Source organism: Amphiura filiformis, chromosome 15 (assembly GCF_039555335.1).
Source record: "Amphiura filiformis chromosome 15, Afil_fr2py, whole genome shotgun sequence".
Classification (NCBI taxonomy): Eukaryota; Metazoa; Echinodermata; class Ophiuroidea; order Amphilepidida; family Amphiuridae; genus Amphiura; species Amphiura filiformis.
This window is the reverse complement of record NC_092642.1, coordinates 16,392,737-16,413,294: the sequence shown is the minus strand read 5'-3', so window position 1 is coordinate 16,413,294 and position 20,558 is coordinate 16,392,737. Positions and strand designations below refer to the sequence as shown.

The window sequence follows — 20,558 nt, the reverse complement described above, 5'->3', positions numbered from 1 at the left end:
TCAACACCCTTAGACAAGAAATAGTAGGTTTTCCATCCTATTTTCAAGCTGCCATCTAACTATGATGGAGTTGAGTACCAAAGCTGATTTTTTGTTTCTAGGTAGGTCTCATAAGTATGTTTCAGGGCTGTAAATTTCAATTCATGTTTCAACTGTCAACATGGTCAACCATTGGTCTGAAAGAGGGGGGGTCTCCAGCAAATTTTCACCCGAACCCAACTTCGTATACCGCCCATTCGTCCATTAATGGTTTGATTTGCTCAAACTTGCTTGTGGGCTTAGATATGTACCTATAGACAATGTATCTATGACATTTGAGTCATATGACCACATATTTTTGACACCAGGGGACCCCCAAAATGACAAAATCACACTTGCGGTTGAATAAATGACCAACTTTGGGTGCTCATAAATTAAAAAGGAAAGCAGATATCAGAAATTTAGAGCCAGATTCTGAAAATATGACATAAGGTTAGCTAGAATCCAAGATTGCAGCTTTATATCTGTTCAGAACAAGAAGTTATGAGCCACCAAAGTTGGTAAAATCACCAATGACACTCGCGAGTGCCAAAAAGGGGGGGGTCCGGGCCAAAATTCAAAGGGCCATTTCTCAAAAACGACATGGCCTATGAAGCCAAATTTTGTATGGGTTCATTGTGGCCACAAAAGAATATTCTGATGGAATTTCATCAAAATCTGAGAGGGTCACCTGGGAACTTTTCAGAAATTGGTTGATTTGATATGGACTGACCCTGTTTAAAATTTCAACCATTTACTAGAAACATTTTACCTTCATTTGTAAATATTTATAAAAACGAAATATTTGGAGCAAACATCGTTTTCAAAATATTTTTCAACTCCAAAATAACATTATGTTTAGAATGATTTGTACAAAGTTTTCAAAAATGTTTTTGGAATGTTATAAGAACGTAAAACATTTTAATAACATTTCAATGTCGCATTATATAAAGGTCGTGAAAACATTTTAAAAACGTGATTGTAAATACTTCGACAAACATTTTTTTTTCAAAATATTTTTTCAACTCCAAAATAACATTCTGTTTAGAATGATTTGTACCAAGTTTTCAAAAATGTTTTTGGAATGTTATAAAAACGTAAAACATTTTAATAACATTTAAATGTCGCGTTATATAAAGGTCGTGAAAACATTTTAAAAACGTGATTGTAAATACTTGGACAAACATGTTTTTCAAAATATATTTGCAACTCCAAAATAACATTCTGTTTAGAATAATTTGTACCAAGTTTTCAAAAATGTTTTAGGAATGTTACAAAAACGTTTTTACATTGTTGAGCAACGATAATGCTGTAGGATGTAAAACATATAGCCCTTAAGTTAGGCCAAATAAACAAAATTAACATGTTTCACGTCTTCTTTGTTTCCTTTGTTGAGGTTTCTTCAATTAAATTTGTATTTTGTGAAAGTCAGTTATTTTAACAAAACAAATATTCTTCCTATAGCCTTGCTAATAAACTAGAAACACTTTAGGAATGTTTTGAGATAAATAAGGGGGTCCTATATGTCAGTATAACAAATAAAAAGATTTCTCCTCTTTTGTGCAGACATAGTGTATGCTAGAATAACTATAATTATGGGTATTCACGATTCTGCTCTAAAAAATAAAATGCCCTTTCCTCCACCTTGTTTTGAATAAGTCGGATGTAAAACATGTTGTTTATTATTGAACTTGGCCTTCACTATATAATACATTAAAACATATTAGAAACACTTTGACCAAGTTTCAGGGCAAATTTATGCAAAATAAAAGTACCCCGAACATTTATGCATGGATTTTTAGCAAAATATTGGCAAAAATTATATGTTAATGAGCTTCTCCAGTCATTTTAGCTTATTGACTTGATTGATTATTGATAAAGACAATACGATACAAAGAAAATATAAATTGATGTATTTTGAAAACCGTAGGCCTATGTCCGATTGATTCCAACGAAAAGGCATATTGATCAGTGTACTTTGGTCTACTCAATTAATCTGTTTAGAGCACTTTTATAATGCCTGCATAACCACCTTAAACAGCTCAAGACACAAAATGTTAGGCAGTAGTCCAGTTTAAATATTATTTTCTTCATGTATTAATTTGTAAGTATTTAGTGGTGGAGGGTTTTATGTAATGTTATTCTTCTATTTTGTACAGAGCGCAGTAAACATACGAACACATTGTTCACCCAATTGTAATTAGGTAATGTAAAACAAAGCTTTAACATAGAACTTATTATGTGTTACAATCAACAATATCATTCGGAATCCGGCAATCGTACTTTCGTTTAATATAAGACATCAAGAATGTAGCAATGGAAACAGGCCTTCCTGTTGAATTGTCAAAATGACAATGGGCTGAGATTGAACGTACCAGCCCAGAGGATGATTTAAGGAAGCCCCATCATGCACTGTAAAAGTGTTATCACTAGAGTTTCAACCAGAGGATGATTTAAGGAAGCCCCATGATGCATTGTAAAAGTGTTATCACTAGAGTTTCAACTGCCACTTTACTTTTCAAATCCCATTGAACTCTGTGCAAAAGATGTTGTTTTAGAATTGCCCGTGTGTCATTATTACTTGGTCGATTTCAGATCTAAAGTGATATATGCATGAAGGATAATTCACACCTTCTGTATTACTTGGTCGATTTCAGATGTAAAGTGATGTATGCACGAAGGATAAATCACACCTTCTGTAGATAAGATAAAATAAAATGTGAAATCGGCCAACTTTTTGAAGGTGTTTTTATTGTAAATATATCTGTCCAAATTCAAATTTAACCATGCACGTGTACGTGTGCATGCAGTGGGCGGGCAGTGGTGTCATGTTCACCCCCACAGCTATGCTAACCGCAAGACTTGCTGGGAAGTGCTTAAATCATCCTCTGGTATACCAGCCGTGGGACGTGCAATTATACAGCCTCCCCGTTTTGGGCCCGTGCTCCATAGCCAAAATTATCAAAAAAGTATCATTATCACCTTCAAAACATGCGGAATCTTCAATTACATGCTTATGAAGCTTGCATATTTTCAAAAGAATGACACATAGCCATGATTACCATTATCAACTCTATTGTACACCTTTCTGTATTTCTTAATAAGGCAAACAAATTCGTGTACATTCTAATCTTGTTATAACTGTATGACTACAATCATCACTTATATTTGCATCCAATTTTGTAAGTATATTTGTGACTCCTCGCCACAACTGAGCCCGGATGTCGCCAGTGCCACTATTGAGATATGCTCCATCGAACTTAACAATAAACAATAGGAAATAAAGGATTTATTGACTGTTTTATTGATTTTTCACTACTTAAATGTCAAGTACTACAGACATGATATACATCATTTTAAAGCTAATTTCAAGCAGAATATTTTGGTTGAATATCTCAAAAATGATGATTGGCGACATCCGGGCTCAGTTGTGGCGAGGAGTCACATTTTGTTATTACTATCAATAAACCATCAAGAATTAAACAATAATTGTGTATATGGTATATCTCTGTCTTTGAGTCACATTTGTATCCAACTTGAACCTCGGGGGGGGGGGGGGGGGGCACTCAATTTTGGAAGTGACGGGTATGTGCCTACCGGAGTCGCGAAGTAGGGGCATATCGGGTACAAAGCGTTATTTTTAAAACTACGGGGGGTCATTGGGTACAAACAAAATAAAAAAGGGGGTCATCGAGTATATGATTTAAAGAAAGGGTCATCGGGTAGAAAATTGTGACAAAATGTAGCAAAATTTTGAAACTTTCGGCATAATTGTGAAAAAATGAAGCAAAATTGGACAGTTTCTGCATTGTTTAGTTGCATTTAGATGATGCTATTATAGAAAAAAGGGGGTTATGGGTAGCTGCAACCAAAGAAAGGGGTTCATTGGGTAGCCGCAACTAAAAAAAAAAAAAAGGGGGGTCATCGGGTATGGATTGTAAAGTCCATTTTATCACGTTAAAATTGGGAAAATTCTCCCGCGAATTGATGGCTGAACTACATTCTAAAAAATAATAGAATCCAAATTATATGACTTTGGTCTTGTTGCGATGCATTGCACTTACTATTACATATTTTCTTATACCAACAAACAGCAAAATACATAAAAATTAATGAGACTGATTGAGACTCTTTTTTATGGTTTTTACAACTCAAGTAAAAATTTGATACGATTGATTCTAAATATACTACAAAAAATAAGGTCTCTCGTCCCAACGCGCAGTCGGGCTTTCTTGTTAGAACGAGGCATTCCCTCATACATTATGTTTAGTCGTGCATTGTGTTTACGCAAGTGTGTCTATGTCCTGTTAAGAAGCATGCTGTTTTCAAAGCCCCATATCGAATTCAGAACTACGTCTACGCCGACTGCGCCAACATAAAACCAAGACCTATAACTTGAGCCCTCTATCGAATTGAGAACTACGTCTGCGCCGACTGCGCCAACATAAAACCAAGACCTACACGCAAGTGTATCTATGTCCTGTTAAGAAGCATGCTGTTTTCAAAGCCCCATATCGAATTCAGAACTACGTCTACGCCGACTGCGCCAACATAAAACCAAGACCTATAAGCCCTCTATCGAATTCAGAACTACGTCTGCGCCGACTGCGCCAACATAAAACCAAGAATTGCGTGCATATCCTATTTGGACATGGACGCACTTGGTTAATGGCCCATGGTGTGGAACCTTGGACGTACTCAAATAATGAGTTTTCAACTGAGTCTACGCCGACCAACACCGTCGGGCTGTTTTCAACCAACACGCCCTCTCTGTCTGAAATTATTTGTCCAAATACCAGAATCCAAAAAGCCATGTCGTGACTGTAGGGGGATTATTTGTCCAACTACTAGATAGATGGCGCTTCGTTGAAGACACTACGTCTACGCCGACCAACACCGTCGGGCTGTTTTCAACCAACACACCCTCTCTGTCTGAAATTATTTGTCCAAATACCAAAATCCCAAAAGCCATGTCGTGACTGTAGGGGGATTATTTGTCCAACTACTAGATAGATGGCGCTTCGTTGAAGACATTTGTCCAAGAACCAAAATGTAAAAGAAATTATGATGTGACTATAGGGGATTATTTGTCAAAATACAAGAAAATATCAAATTGAGGGGGCTATTCCCTTTGAAGCAGCTCAGGGCTGTGCCCATGGTGTGGTGGGTATTGTGTAGTTATGCCAACTGACGAAATACCCGGTATGGTGTAAAAGTAGAATAAATGCGCGCGAAAAAATTGCACTTTTGGGGCTAAAATGGGCTAAATTATCAGGCATCAACATTGGGGGATGATTGTATGGACCACTCCCTGGCAAAATATTGGGGGGATAAATCCCCCCGGGATCTACGCCTATGCTGTGAACTTTATAAATCAAGAGTTCAGTGTTCGTTTAAATGTCAACGCGAGACGGATATACATGTAGGCCTACTTTTAGTTTCGTGAATAACATAATGCTTTTATAACGTGACTGATGTCACGTGTCACCACTATGAGGTAAGCTCTATATCACACCATGGACTGTAGAAATTATTTCTACAGTCCATGATCACACTAACCATAAGCTACTGACTCTACCCAATACCCATCTTGCTTCTCAGGATCTAGGAAATCTACATAACTTGCCAATTGCTGTTCAATCTTCGCTCGTCAGGTAAGTTCAACTGCAAACCTCTGTTGGCGCGTTCCTCCCATTGCCGAGACGGGAAATAATAATTCTTAAAATTGAAAACGCGGGCGGTTCCCATCATCGGAAATTAAAAATTTGTCCAAGTAATATTTTTTTTAAATTTAAAACACTTTAAGCTGCTAATTTCCCGGGCTAATATTTTGAATTTGGAACTGTATATTTTGTCAATACAAACCCAGGATGAAGGTAGACAAAACAGCGGAGAGGGAATTCACAGCTGTTCGAGTGCAGATCCGTCGGAACACGCTTTTCTATACGGAATAAATGCTTACCTCATCGTGACTTTACTTACTTGGTTAAAGCCATATTATAACATTTGCTGAGGAGGACGCCCTCACTAAATTTGTTTAATTCTTTTTTTACAAGATTAAATTGTACTTTATTAAACTAATATACCCTGCAAAAATCAAGACTCTAGGTGCTGTAGTTTTGTCAAAATCTGAGATTTTGAATAAAACGGCGGAACCGGCGCTTTATTATTACGATGGAATTATTAGTCGAACGCATACACATGTTCATAACACACAGTACGTACACGGCGTGCGGGACGGTGATATACACAACAAAGGGTCGTGCCATAACATGACCGAAGGAGTGGTACATATTGGCGACATGTGCGCACGTAGCAGCACGTATCTTAGTCTTGGCTGTCTTAACGGACTTAAAGTTAGTCCACAGCGGTTTATGCAGTTGGTTTGATTTGATCATCTTATGGGGAACATAATTATTTCTCCACACAATAAGAGTACTTATCATTGAAGATTTCCCACATTTGGTTAACAGTCTTTTTCAAATACAACATTCCAATCAGTTTCTCTGATGTCATTGGAGAAACCTTCATAGTCTCCTTTAGAATAGAGATACGCCTTCCTGGGAGCAGAGTTACTCTGGGTACTGGTATAGACAAGGTTACATGACACATCTTATCACTGGTGACAAATTTACGGCCAACTTCCTCTTTCTGCACAATGTCTATATTGCCGGTCAACATAACATCCAACAAATTCCTACTCACGAGTCGGTTCTGTAACCAATTGAGTCAACATATTGTCCTCAATACAATCCACGAATTTCTGAGATAAATCAGTATTAGTAGACTATTAGTCTCTAAGGTGTCCCAATCAATTTCACGAAAATTGAAATCCTCCATGAGGATGAGGTTATCAGTATTCACAGCACAAATTGCAAAACTTCTCAAGGTTTGGTGCTCCTCCTGCTTCAGATCGGTATGCGACTCCAACAACCATAGAAGTCTTTGGATTTGGATGAACTTCCACCCAGATACATGTAACTTCAGCGTCAACACGGGCGTCAACATCTCCCTATAGGATTCAGGTTTGACTTAACTAATAACAAAACACCACCGCGGTCTTCTTTCTTGTAACAGCCTTCGTGGTAAAAATGCAACTTCCTGTCCTTGAGCTTCCTTGTGAAAACAAACATAACCATCTGGAGTGAATTCTGCATCTTGCACGGTTTCATCCAACCAAGTTTCTGATACAGCACAAATGTCAATATCTGAATCGTATATAACAAGTCTCTGAGTTCAACATATTTGTTCTTCAAACTACAAGCGTTAAAGTGTACAACCTTATAGTGTACAAACAATATTCTTTTCCTTTCTTTATGTGTGTGGTGCGCATATTTACATGTGGTGTGGTGCAATCATCATTATCATTATGTCCTATGTCTCTTCTTCCTGACTTGTCGTCAGGGCCCCTTCTTTGGCGGCATCTTGACTTGTTGTCAGGACCCCTTCTTCGGCGGCGTTTGTGGGATTATCTTAACTAACCTTCCTTCCTGATCTTCCAGTTCAGATCTTGTTCTCTTCTGATGCGCAGTGATTCTCGTAACTTCAGATCTTCCTGTCGCTGGAGCAACGTCTGATCTGGTACTATGAATAAGTTTTTTTGAATCAAAGCACACATCTCCAGAATCAACCGTACGTACTTTCAGACGGAGAAATAAAGCTTAATCAATGTGGTAAATTATTTATTTATTTATTTTATTTATTTATTACACTTTATCACTGGCACAGAATTACAAGAAATATATAATATTGCACATAAGTTACATCAAAAATTACACAATATTATGAAAGGAACATTTGTTTTAAAAAGTCCAGTGAATGGCTGGAGCGAACAGGTGCCAGGCACCTCTAAGACCGCCCCACCAAAACCAAAAAAAGAAGGGAAGGGAAAAATAAATTAGAGGGGGAAAATGCAGGTAAGTTACATTTGCCTGCAATTTGGACAATTACAAAAAGAGGTCCAAGTGCAAACAGAAGTTGCATCAAAGGTGCGAGCAAATTTGGACTGGTAAAACTCCAAAACTTGGTGCTTAAATGAAGCAACAGAATTTGTAGATCTGATAATACTAGGGAGCTGGTTCCAAATGGGCACCATACGCTGAAAAAGCCCATCTTGTGGCACTCAGTTTTAGAAAGCTGATTTACCAGCAACAAAGGATCAGAGGAAAATCTGGTGGTGGGACGGTCTTTGTTAATACCATTAAAAACTACATAATCATCTAGATTGATGTCATATAATCCCAGATTGCACTTGAAAAATATATTGAGATCAACATATTCTCTTCTAAAACTTAATGGGAGAAGAGTTAGCGATCCAAGAAGGTGTCGAATTCGGCACCAACATCGGGTCTTTTGACAATGGATAACAGTAGTGCAGTGAGCGTTGGGAGTGATTCTAGTGATGCTTCTGCTACAGCTGCAGGAATGAAAGTACGTACGAGCAAGGTTTTTAAGTCAAGTCAACACATACATAATGACAGCCAGTGAAAAAATTTCACTGACTATCCAGGATTTGAACCTAGGACCTTCGGATCACCGGACCGATGCTCTACCAACTGAGCTAATAAGTCAGATGGAGAAGAGCAGTGATGTTATTATCTATAGGCCTTCAGTTCAATACCCGCCCTCTATCATATTCTCATCCAAGAAGCTTTAAGAAAGAAGTTTGGAAATCATTCCGAAATCATATTCGAGACGGAGAAATAAAGTTTATTGTTTTACAATCAGGGTACACAGATTGTCTCACTGGGGGTGAAAAATGAAGTGTCTAGTTTTTCCTCAATTTATTTGTTTTTGTGTTGTAGATGGGTCAAATAGGAAATCTGTAAAATTTTTAGGCGTCAAGTGTTCAGAGTTTCAAGTTATGCCAGAAACATGTTTTTGATGTACATGTTTCTGTATACCCAATTTTTCGGAGAGGACACATTTTTTTGACGGAAACCTGACGTCCAACTTTCAAACATGTGATACATGCAAACTAAGTGTAAGTGGACTAAGTGTTTATTATGAGTTTGTAGGATATATATAAGTGTTTTTCAAGAAAATATAATTTTAGTCTTGGGTCAATTTTAACTATGGATTACGAGCTTGTATTCGGAGAGGACATTTTTTGATGGAATTTTCAACATAAATTTGAAGAAATGGTACAATTAATGAAACAGTCGCAATCTTACGTGGTTCTCAATTTTGAACAACCATGTTTCAAACATTACTTCTGAACTGTCAAAATATGTTTTTATGTTATTGCTGGCAGTGATATATCATTTGCAAAGTTCACAAATTTCAAATGAGACGGCTATTTTGTCCCAAAATCATACAGAAATGTATATTTTCATAATTTGCTAAGCATTTCAAACAGTTTCTTTGTGGCTGTAGGTGGAACTAATAGGGGCCAATAATTAGGCATGGCAACTTTTAATCATAAGTTAATCTAATATTTGAAACAGGGCACAATATGGTGCTCAGCCCAAATGTACCCTGATTGTAAAGGTATTGAACTGAAGGCCTATAGATAATAACATCACTGCTCTTCTCCATCTGACTTATTAGCTCAGTTGGTAGAGCATCGGTCTGGTGATCCGAAGGTCCCAGGTTCAAATCCTGGATAGTCAGTGAAATTTTTTCACTGGCTGTCATTTATGTATGTGTTGACTTGACTTAAAAACCTTGCTCATATTTGATGATAGTGAAATCCCTTGCAGTGGATATGATATTTATCGCAAGGATAGAGATGACCCTGAGAAAGAACGTGGCGGGGGTCTCCTCTTTGCAGTTAAAAGCTCTATCTTCTCACTACGTCGTTCTGATGTTGAGCCTGTTGACGAGATAATGGTAATTGAAATAAGACCAAATAAAAGTGAAAAAATGGCTCTTGTGTTATGCTACAGAGCACCTGATGGCAACGTCGAAACATTGTTAATAATTTTGACTCTACAATTGAAAAACTCCACAATGACTTTAACCAGATTCATGTAATTGGTGATTTTAATCTTCCTGATGTAAAAGGTTGTCTTGACAATACTATATATCACAATGTTACAGATTCTGAACAAGCTTTTTGTGATTCTGTGGATTCTTTTTCCTGAAGCAAATGAATGATATCCCATCTAGAAAAAATTGTGATAATATTTTAGATCTTATTTTCACAACTGTCCCTGACAGGCTCAATGGTGTTACCATATCACATGAAACATTCTTAACAGATCACAAGCTGCTTCAATTTACTGTGAGTACAAGGGTTGAGCGTCTCAAACAAAGACCTCGATTTGTATACAATTTTAAAGCAGCTAATTTTAATGATATACGTTGTGAGCTGCAAAACACTGATTTTAGTCAAGTATATTGTGCAATAGATGTTAATTCATCATGGAATTTATTTTCAGAAATATTCACCAAGGTTTTAGACGATTACATACCAAAAATTAAGATCAAAGACTCTTCGGCCCCAGCATGGATTGACGCAGAAGTTAGGCATCTCCAAAACAAAAAGGAAACTGCGTGGAGGCGTGCTAAAAAATCAAATCTCTCTAGCCACTGGGCCAATTTTCGGAAGTTACGTAATCGTTTGAAAAATTTGCTCTCTGCCAAGTTTAATGAGTATATTGATAGTCTTGGTGAAAGTGTTGTTGATAACACCAAGAGATTCTGGTCATTTTTTAGATCAAAAACAAAATCCAAATCTCTTCCAAAAGTTATCAGCTGGGATAACATCACAGCTACAACAGCTAGAGAAAAAGCTTCTCTTTTAACAACTATTTTTATTCTGTTTTACTCAGCCAACTTCCAACACACAGTTGCCAAAGATACATGGGTTTCAACATCCTTCACTGGGTAATATTCAGATCAACGAATGTGATGTCCTCAAGATCTTGTGCAATTTAAATGTTTCCAAAGCTATTGGTCCTGATGGGATATCTCCCAGGGTCTTGAAAGAATGCGCTCATGAAATTGTTTTTCCTTTGTGCCACATTTTTAACTTATCTTTGAGTTCTGGTATTATGCCTGAGACCTGGTTAAAAGCCAATGTTGTTCCTGTTTTTAAAAAGTCTGACAGGCAACGTGCTGAAAATTATAGACCTGTGTCACTATTGTGTATATGTGGAAAAGTGATGGAGAGAGCTATTTTTGATCAAGTGTTCCCCGCAATTAAAGACCAATTATACCATCTGCAACATGGTTTTATCAAAGGTCGCTCCACTGTGACACAGCTTTTATCCGTTTTTCATGAAGTCAGTTCTACTCTGGACAACGCTGGGCAAGTTGATATGATCTATCTTGATTTCTCGAAAGCTTTTGACAGTGTTTGTCGCGCTTATTTAACAGGGAGGAGGCAGAGGGTTGTTATTGATGGGGTAAATTCCGACTGGCTTCCAGTTGTTTCAGGGGTACCCCAAGGTTCAATATTGGGGCCTATGCTTTTTCTTTTGTACATAAATGACATGCCCAGTGTTGCCCAGAATTCTTCTTTAGCTTTGTTTGCAGATGACTCTAAATGTTATAAAAACATCTCTGATGTCTCTGATTGTCACATGCTCCAAAGTGATATTGATGCATTATTTAATTGGAGCAAAACTTGGGATCTCCATTTTCATCCCTCTAAATGCCAGATCATATCAATCACCAGACGTAGGAATGCAATTCGTCATGATTATAAAATGAATGGTGCCATTCTAGACCGTGTTAGTTCCATTAAAGATCTTGGTCTTGATATTTCCTCGTCTTTCACTTGGGATGATCACATTAACAGGGCTGTCAACCCCATCATCCAAGCAGCAAAGTTCATTTCCCATTGAAAAAGCGTTATCCGACGGATCTGCAGTCGACCATTCTGCTGTACGTGCGGGAAGGTCAGCACATCAAAAGGACCGAACTGAGTCACAATCATTTAGAGTTACTCGCATTGGCGACATTATGCGCTGATATTAGGGCCTAAATAGCGATTTTCTCAGATATAGATGAAGAGAAAAAAACATTCTTCAAAAAACTACCTAGCCCCCTTTGATATCTATAATGGTGCATCCCTTAAACACTTTTCTTGATCTTTTTGATTACCCTGATAGCTGTCGTCATGAACACCATAAGGCTACTCGCATGTGTCTTAGCCATTTGGACCCTGCAAGTTTGCGATGGTCGTGAAGTCATCCTGAACGAGGACATGTTACTGGATTATTCGTGCATTGGGACGTGCGAAAAAGTTCCGTACTTCATGACCAACTCGGCTGCATCACGATTAGCGAGTGTCGAATTAGTTCAAAAGGGTGGCATCGAGGCCTCGTAAGATGCGATTACTGCTCATGCAATTGTGAAAAAAATATGGCTATGAGAGAGATATTGGTCGAAGACAAATTGATAGACATTACTGAGGACGATCTTCTTGGTACTTGCACCGACACTTGCGATAACGCAGGCCTTATACGGACCGATTTTCGGTAAGTTATACTGGTCACAGTTTACATGATTCCGCTTTTGTAATAGGGAGCAAATACACTACAGAGTACAAGAAGCAATATGAATGGGTATCGGGGACGCTCCATTTGACTTCGGGAGGGCTGGAAGGTTTTGGGAAAAAAACCTTCCCACACTACTATAAAATTAGATTCTTTAAACTATTGAATTGGACTCACGGTTTTGAGAGGCAACGGTTTCACACCTTTATCCTAGGTCATCTTCAGGCCGTCTGTTGGTCTGTCAGCAATTGGTCACTGCCAAGTGGCGAGATGGTGTTGCCAGAGGCCGTAGATTTAGAGCCAAACTTCTTTGGAATGTTCTTAATAACGGAATGTATACTCTGGCAACACCATCTTGCCACTGATCAGTGACCAATTGCCGACAGACCAACAGACGGCCTGAAGATGCACCTAGGATAAGGTGTGAAACCGTTGCCTCGCAAAACTGTGAGGCCAGTTGAATAGTTTAAAGAATCAAATTTTATATTTGATTATACCTGGATGAATGACAACCTTCACAAACTTCCTACATTACATGAGCAAAAAAAAAAGAAATAAATAAAACACCTTCCCACTATCAATAGGCTTAATAACAAACTTTCCCCACCAACACTAAAAAAGTGAAAATAAAAATATATCACCTGGGCAATACCTACATAGTGAAACAAAAACACACCTCGACGCCTTGGGCGGCGAAAACCATTTGCACCGACCTCAACTACCAAAGCTTACCAACCACCCCTTGGAAATCAATATGCGTCCCTTAAACCAAGACGGGTGAACTCCGGGTGAATTCTCAATTCCGCATCTCATCTGACAGGGGCCGATGCAGGTTTTTAAAGGCCGGAGGGTATAGGCCGCTTATTAACAATTTTTGCTTCGCTTGTCCCAATTTTATGGCAAAGATGCAGGCCATCTGGGAGTCAGAAAATTGGGGTCTAATCGCTAGAAATCGGGATCCGCCCCTCGGTGTAGCCTATAAGTTGCCCGTATGAACATAACGTATAGTTTTAAGTAGTTTTATTGATTGTTTGCAATATATGCCTCATAGTATTTTCACGCGATTTTCTGTGTTCTAATGCCGATTATTTTGTTTTACTTTTACCGCGATAGGGGTTGTCAAGAAGTAAGGGACTGCTACAAACAACGTAACGGATGGATACTTGGAGTTGTCAGGTGCGATTACTGCACGTGTCATTGCATTAACCGCAAACTCGCCAGTCAATATACGTTGACGAACGTTGAATACGACTTGAGCGAGGCCGCTACGTTAGAAGGTGGTCCGGTAGCTCTGGCCGAAACCGTCGTTGAGGTAGGTATAGGGCCTAGGCCCAGACATTATCGGCTGGGGCTCAACTGTGCGTTATGCTATAGGGGCCCTAACCGGGTGTAAAAAACGGTGAGACCGTTGGCAGTATCCCGGGGCAGTAAACTGAGGGCCGGATATACCTTTCTTGGTGCCCTGTGTGAGGTCCCCAAACTCACCGTGAGGAAGGAATGTGCACTCAAGCATTTGTCAAGTGGACAAGTTTTGGTTTAAGTATAAGATGGACGGTGCCTGCGGGAGCATTACATAGATTTTAAAAGTTTATATAACTCATTTTGCCCAAAAATCGTCATACGACACTATGCCAAAACAGCGACGAATTAAGAGAGAGGTGATCATAGATTTTACCAGGACATTTGCGCGTGAAGCGCTTGAAAAAATTCAATTTTCTCTATTTAAGCCCAAAAACTCTAGTTCTGCCACTGACAATATTTTATTAAACCCAATTTTGTTTTGTCAGAACAAAGGCGATACAGAGCAAACGACTGAACGAGAGCTGATCTTTACCACTACCCAAACTACAACTATGTCAACGAGCCTCTCATTGGAGATCGGCCTTGAGGTGACAGTCGAAGGAGCCGGTAATATATTAGATTATGCGACCGTGGGTGGCTCGTTCAGTACCTCAATAACTGCAGGTTTCGAGTATACGGCCGGCAGCAGCGAGGAGGAAACTATATCTGACAGTATAGAGGCGAAAACCACGGTCCCGCCCCATTCATCGGTAACAGCCCTTGTTATCGGCCACCTCTTGAAGATCGATGTTCCTTACTCGGCCGACTTAGTGATCACTTACGAAGACGGAACTACACAAACCGAGCCTAATATAACAGGAGTCTACGTTGGCGTCGAGACGACCCGTTTTCAAGTCCAGTATAAGGACGGCCCAGAGGCGGACCCAGAGGAGGACGGCCCAATCAACAGGTTCAGCAACGGTCAGCTGAACGGTGGCGTGGCAGGAGTCAGTTGTCAGTGGTGTGCGTTATTTTCCCCTGGTATGCTCGCCTGCTTATTAGCCCAGTCATATTATGAAATGACCCACCACTAGTAACTGCAACCGATTTCACATGCATCCATTTCCCAAAAGCTTACACACAAAACATATCAAAAGTACCAAAAAAACCCAAGTATAGTGGAACATTGCATTGCGGGATTGCCTAATTTGCATAAATCCAAAATGGTCGCTTATAATGCAGGGATGAAATTTCAAAGTTAGTCAAATCTTATTAAGAACCATACCAATGTGTTCCTCTTGTCACAAGGATTCAGAAAAAGTATAGTTGGACCTATCTCCGATGCAGGGGAATGGTCAAATGTCAACATTTAGGTTCCAGAGGACAAAAATCGAACAATATTATTATTCTCTGATTTTGATGAAAAAGGTCTCAGATAATTCGCTTGCAAAAACATGTTAAACAAAGAATAGTTTGCAATATCCTAGGTGGTTTGTTTCCTTGGTATGGCAAACAAGATCAAAGTTCATTGAGCGCTGTTGACCTTGACCTATTTTGTGATATTTATTCCTACTCTCTAAGTGTAAAAGAGCGAATTTCCACTCTTTCAAGAAGTTGAACGAACATGACGAAGGACAACCCGTTTTTGAGTGCATGGAAAACACTCTAAAATTAAAGAAAGTACATTTTCTTTTGGCAATATTCACTCTTTTGACAGTATACAGACTACTATTTCAATCCTTTTAGAGTAAAATATTTCCACTCAAAGCTGGGTTGTCCTCCATTTCACTCTCTCACTCTCTTTTCCACTCTTACCACTCGGTTTACATTTCGAGAGTATGTAACAAAACATCCAAAACAATGCAACTTTTCTCATTTTGATTTATTTTTGCCAAAGAAACAATTTTGAGACCAGTTTGATTGAAATCGGAGCATTTTTCAATTATAGATGCATGTGGCATGCGGGCCCCAAAATTTGACCTTTGACCTTTTTACCTATACTTTTTCTGAATCCTTGTGGTGGTAAGAGGAATGGTATGGATTTGAACCAGAGGTGACCAAATTTGAAATTTCATACCTGCATAAGCAGCCATTTTGGATTCATGCGAATTAGGCTTACACGAATTGGATTTTCAGGGACTTTTGATATGTTATTTTATGGTTTTTTGAAATGAATGTTGATTAAATAGATTCTGTTGCGTTGCAATTAGTAGTGGGTTAACGATTAACCCCTTACCGTATTTTCTTAAATGAGCAATATACGTATAACGGACAATTCGTCTATAAAATCTACCAGCTGACATGTCTGACCTGCTGCAAAAAGGATTTTACACTATTTGGCCCATAATGAATTTTGTTATTAATTGGGCCAAACGGAAGATGCACCGAAAGGACCTATTCATATAGAATTTTTACCCAAAAGACCTAAACTATTTTCAAGTTTTTTGGGAAATAATATATATCTTCAATAAGGTCAAAATTTTCAATTGATATTCGGCTATTCATCCCAGCTACATAGGCCTACACTTAAAAGTACATATCATTAGATTGATTGATACAATTAACTTCGAGGACTGTCCAAAATATCAATCAAGTTTTTAATCAGTTGACATAAAATGTGTATTATATCGCAAATTTCAAAACAAATCAAAATTATTTGATATCAGAAGGACATTCCTCGTTCTGAAAATGCAATTCGATATGTCTGATGTGCTCTTGTCCCTCGAAAATTACGTGAAAACGTTCTATCCGAGCGAGCCCTCTTCCACAGGGTTAGTGGGCTATTCAAACTCGCATGCTACGAGCGTATGTCCTGTGCATATGATATAAGGGTTCAAATGGAAACATAGTTCACTCCGTAGACAAATATGTTTCCATATGCATAATGTTGTCTTATTTTTATACGGTGCTTTGTTCAGAGGTTTTAAAGTCGAATACTTCAAATGTTCTTTTTTATACCCAGATGTCAAAGTTTAAAAATGGTCCGATATCATAACCTGGTCTCAAATTGATCTCAGATACATGTAGGGCCTACCCAATTTACAATGTTGGTGCAATTTTATTGTGTTGTCGCCCATCGCAATTAATGCACCCAAAGGAATACGTAAGCCCCCTTTTTTAAATTTAACATTGCTTCGCTCACTATTCGAGGTACATCGCGGTTTGCGAACGGGGCTACTGAATTCTAAATGTTTTTGATTGAAATGTGCGATTGATTACTTAAACTACACCCTTGATAAATTTGTGACTATTTTTGCATTTTTCTCAGGGGTGGTGCAATAATTATGTGTACCCCGGGGGTGAATTATAGGGGGGCAAAGATTTTTGGCAGGCCAAAAGGGGGGCAAGCATTTTTGGCAGGTCGAAAGGGGGGTCAAGCGATTTTGGCAGGTCGAAGGGGGGGGCAAGCAATTTTTGGCACAGATATTTTGGGCACTGTTTCTATATTACGCCCTAAAAGGCGTAGGAAAACGTTACGAACACGTTCACATATGCAAAATTTACTGCTAGCTGCGCTCGCATTATATGTTAAGACAATTTAAGGTTTTAAATTCGGGTTCCCCAAAATCTTGCATGTGTAAGGGGGGCAAAGATTTTTGGCACGTCAAAGGGGGGCAAAGGTTTTTGGCACGTCGAAAGGGGGGGGCAAAGGTTTTTTGGCACGGCCAAAGGGGGGGGCAAGCGATTTTTGGCAGACCATTTTGAGAATTCGCCCCCCGGGGGTCCACATAATTATTGCACCACCCCTCAAGAAACTAGAGCGGTTACCGCACCATAGCTGAACCATGGGGCTTTGGCAGTATATTGTGGTACATGCATATATATCACCCCTTTATGACCCCTTAATGACCTTAAATGAATATTAAATTATTTTAAACATGTTTAGAATGTCATAAGGATCATTGCATTTAAATTTAAGCTCAATTGGAGCATTTTGAAAACTTGACCTTTGACCCCTTTATGACCCCTTAAGGTTATACTAAACTTTGTAATGATCGATCCAGAATGAGACTGCATGTAGCCCCCTTTAAAATTATCTATTTCTGGAAATAAATATCGTAGAGAGAAAACGCAAACTACGTCTAAAAGCTGAAAGTGTAAGGGTTATTATTATGCTTGAATTTTCCACTTGGCTCAAAAAGAAATGTACTTTTCAAACATTTCAATTTTTTTTCAATATCCGGAGCATCAAGATTTTTGGGAACACGGCCATAATTTCTCAGTGGAAGTGGCGATTTTGTTGGGAACTACGACGCACATTACAAACAAGTCAATAAAAGAATGTGCATATTCATTCTTGATATTGCTTGTCTCGATTTGTTTTAGTAAGCTTACATGTTTGCCGAATTTGAAGTAAAATGGCCTCCACTTGTATGTCGTTTTGTAACCAGTAATAACAATTCCGTGCACGATTTCATAGACAAAATTCTGACCTACATTATTTCTATAAACCCTCTTCTATATGCAGGTGCTATTTAAATTTTTATTTCGATAGCAGAAAATTGAGATATTTGCTATTTTTCCGACTCGCTGCTGTCAAATTGTCTAGTTTCGCGATAAAAGATACAGCGAAATCAATTTTTTTTAGAACCATTTCACCTCGTTTCGGCTTGTGCTTTGAAGTACAAACTTCAAAATTGATATAGTGATTCTATATTTCAAGCTGCGTCATACTGTGTTTTTCTTACCTCTGATTGTCGCTGCTCAAGGCCAAAATTCGAAATTTTTGGACAAAAGTGACACTCTCATTTTTTTTTTTTAAACACGCTGTTTACGTATACGACGGGCTCTATTTGCCCGATAAAGTGGTGTTGCCGAGTTTGGATTTTAAAATATTTAGGTATTTTCTAGCTTAAAATCTAGCGCCAATGAACCTGGTGCATGGGAGGGGAAAATGTGTGTGTGTGTGTGTGGGGGGGGGGGGAGTTAGGGCGCGAAAAAAATGTGCACATTTTCATGCTTGCTGCGCTTGCAACAGGTAGATATATTTAGATATCCATTTAAGGTATGGGTATGGAAATTGGGGATCCCAAAAAATTGGCATATAGGTCTAGGCCTATGCAAAGGAGGTGGGGCATTTTTGGCAGGCCAAGGGGGAGGGGCCACAAAAATTTGGCAGTCCAGGGGGGTGCGGACAAGCGATTTTTGGCTGGCCGAGACGGGAAGCAAGCGATTTTTAGCGAGTCGCTTGGAAATTTTGGCTTATAATTAGTAGGCTAATAGGGCCTACCGGTACTGATTGCACAGCCTTTCGAGAAAGCAATTTTTGGCGGGCCGGGGAGGGAATAAATTTTGGCATGTCGAAAGGGAGGAAGAATGACTTTACCTAGCACACATTAAAGGGGCATTTCGTGATCCACAACCTCATACAACCCCATAGGCCTACGTCCTTTCTCACAAGTTAAGATTTTTATACCACTCATCCCGCTCTGGCCACATGTTTAGGCATTTTCACGCAGATCAATTCGTTAAGCAATGGAAAATATTGCCAAATTTGAATTTCGTTTTAAAAGCCTACTCCCCAAAAAAAAAAAAACCCACTAATTTTGGGGATTAAAAAAAGTTCTGTAAAATGAAACAAAAGGCTGCCTCAATCCTAATTATTCATTTAAGGCCAGGCCTTCATTTCTGAATATAGCGGGAGCTCAGTTAGTCACTGTACTCAGGAGCTTGACAAGGAGCTCAATTATATAATATCAATATTAACCATAGGAGCAGCTCAATAAATGCCATTGGTAAAATTATTAGGCCTACGATATTTTATTTGACTGTGATCCGTTTTAATAGGCTATATACACTAGCTGTATATACCTTTAAAATTTCTAAAATTGGTGGAATTGAACAAGCTCTAAATTTCTCATACGTCCAGCATAACCAAGGGCAACGGGGGGTGGGTGGGAAAGCCCCCTAGCTATGGCCATACCCGTAGTGGCGGAACTAGAATTTTTTTTCGCGGGGCATGGGGGGAAGTGAATTTGAGACGGGGGCACTTGGAAATCATTGCACTAAATTGCCGCAAAAAGTGGAAAATTACATAATTGTGGGGATTTTGCCTAAAAACTGGGTGGGAAAGAAAAATATTGGGGAAATACTGCCCCCCTAGCGGCGCCACTGCATAATATGAGTCGAGTCATCGAGTCACCAAAACTCGAGTCGAGTCGAGTCATTTCGAGTCGAGTCACTACAAGTCTGCTACATATCCATCCATGATGCTAGAATGACGGAAGTTCTGGCGCTGAAATTCAATTTCAATATCACGAGTTTTTATCAGGGATTTTACCAAGGGAAGGCGATAGGTGTAGGATTTTGCTGATATACCAGGCAACCCGCGAAAGGAACTGAGGTGTGGCTAAATAAGGGAGTGTTCATTATAAATATTTTCCATTATCATACTTTCGACGCCGAGAGCATAATTATTTGAAGCGTACATCGTGTCACTCACATGGTCACATATTTTCTGTTGAAAGAGAAACGCACATGTCTTTGATTAGCTCGGGGATTAGCTACTGCGCGCTGCGTGCTGGCCTGTTGTTGTCCCGGGTTGTTGTCGAGTGGAAATGGGAAATTTATGAATGAACTTCCGCAACTGAGTTTGCAACATCATCACGCAGCGGCGTAGCTGGGATTTTTCCAGGAGGGGCAAGAATGTAGGCCCTATGGGGCGGGGCCCAAATCCACCAAATTTCCCACTGGGGGCGGGGGCCCAAATAGACAATTTTTGCCAGGCTTATTGATAATAATCGTATATGGTAGGCCTATTGAGCTGTATTGCATATCGTTTGGATTCCCCATCTCTCTGCCCCTCCTCTCACC

General features: G+C 39.1%; 1 protein-coding gene and 1 non-coding gene across 2 annotated transcripts; both read left to right on the top strand.

Annotated features, from left to right (window-relative positions):
• Positions 1 to 5,490: 5,490 nt before the first annotated feature.
• On the top strand, positions 5,491 to 16,059 carry LOC140171316 (uncharacterized). Its single transcript, XM_072194552.1, has 4 exons — positions 5,491 to 5,672; positions 12,078 to 12,446; positions 13,578 to 13,776; positions 14,252 to 16,059. Exons 2-4 carry the CDS (start codon positions 12,331 to 12,333, stop codon positions 14,837 to 14,839), a joined length of 903 nt encoding a protein of 300 aa, XP_072050653.1. The 5' UTR covers positions 5,491 to 5,672; positions 12,078 to 12,330; the 3' UTR covers positions 14,840 to 16,059.
• Positions 9,557 to 9,630, top strand: Trnat-ggu (transfer RNA threonine (anticodon GGU)). The gene has a single exon. It is a non-coding gene; the product is annotated as a tRNA-Thr (tRNA).
• Positions 16,060 to 20,558: the final 4,499 nt, after the last annotated feature.

What these genes read in the sequence shown, in the direction of transcription:
- LOC140171316 (XM_072194552.1), top strand. Translation starts at nt 12,331, where the DNA reads ATGGCTATGAGAGAGATATTGGTCGAAGACAAATTGATAGACATTACT. An exon ending in CTTATACGGACCGATTTTCG is followed by an intron (nt 12,447 to 13,577) that starts GTAAGTTATACT and finishes TTACCGCGATAG; the next exon opens with GGGTTGTCAAGAAGTAAGGG. An exon ending in TGGCCGAAACCGTCGTTGAG is followed by an intron (nt 13,777 to 14,251) that starts GTAGGTATAGGG and finishes TTGTTTTGTCAG; the next exon opens with AACAAAGGCGATACAGAGCA.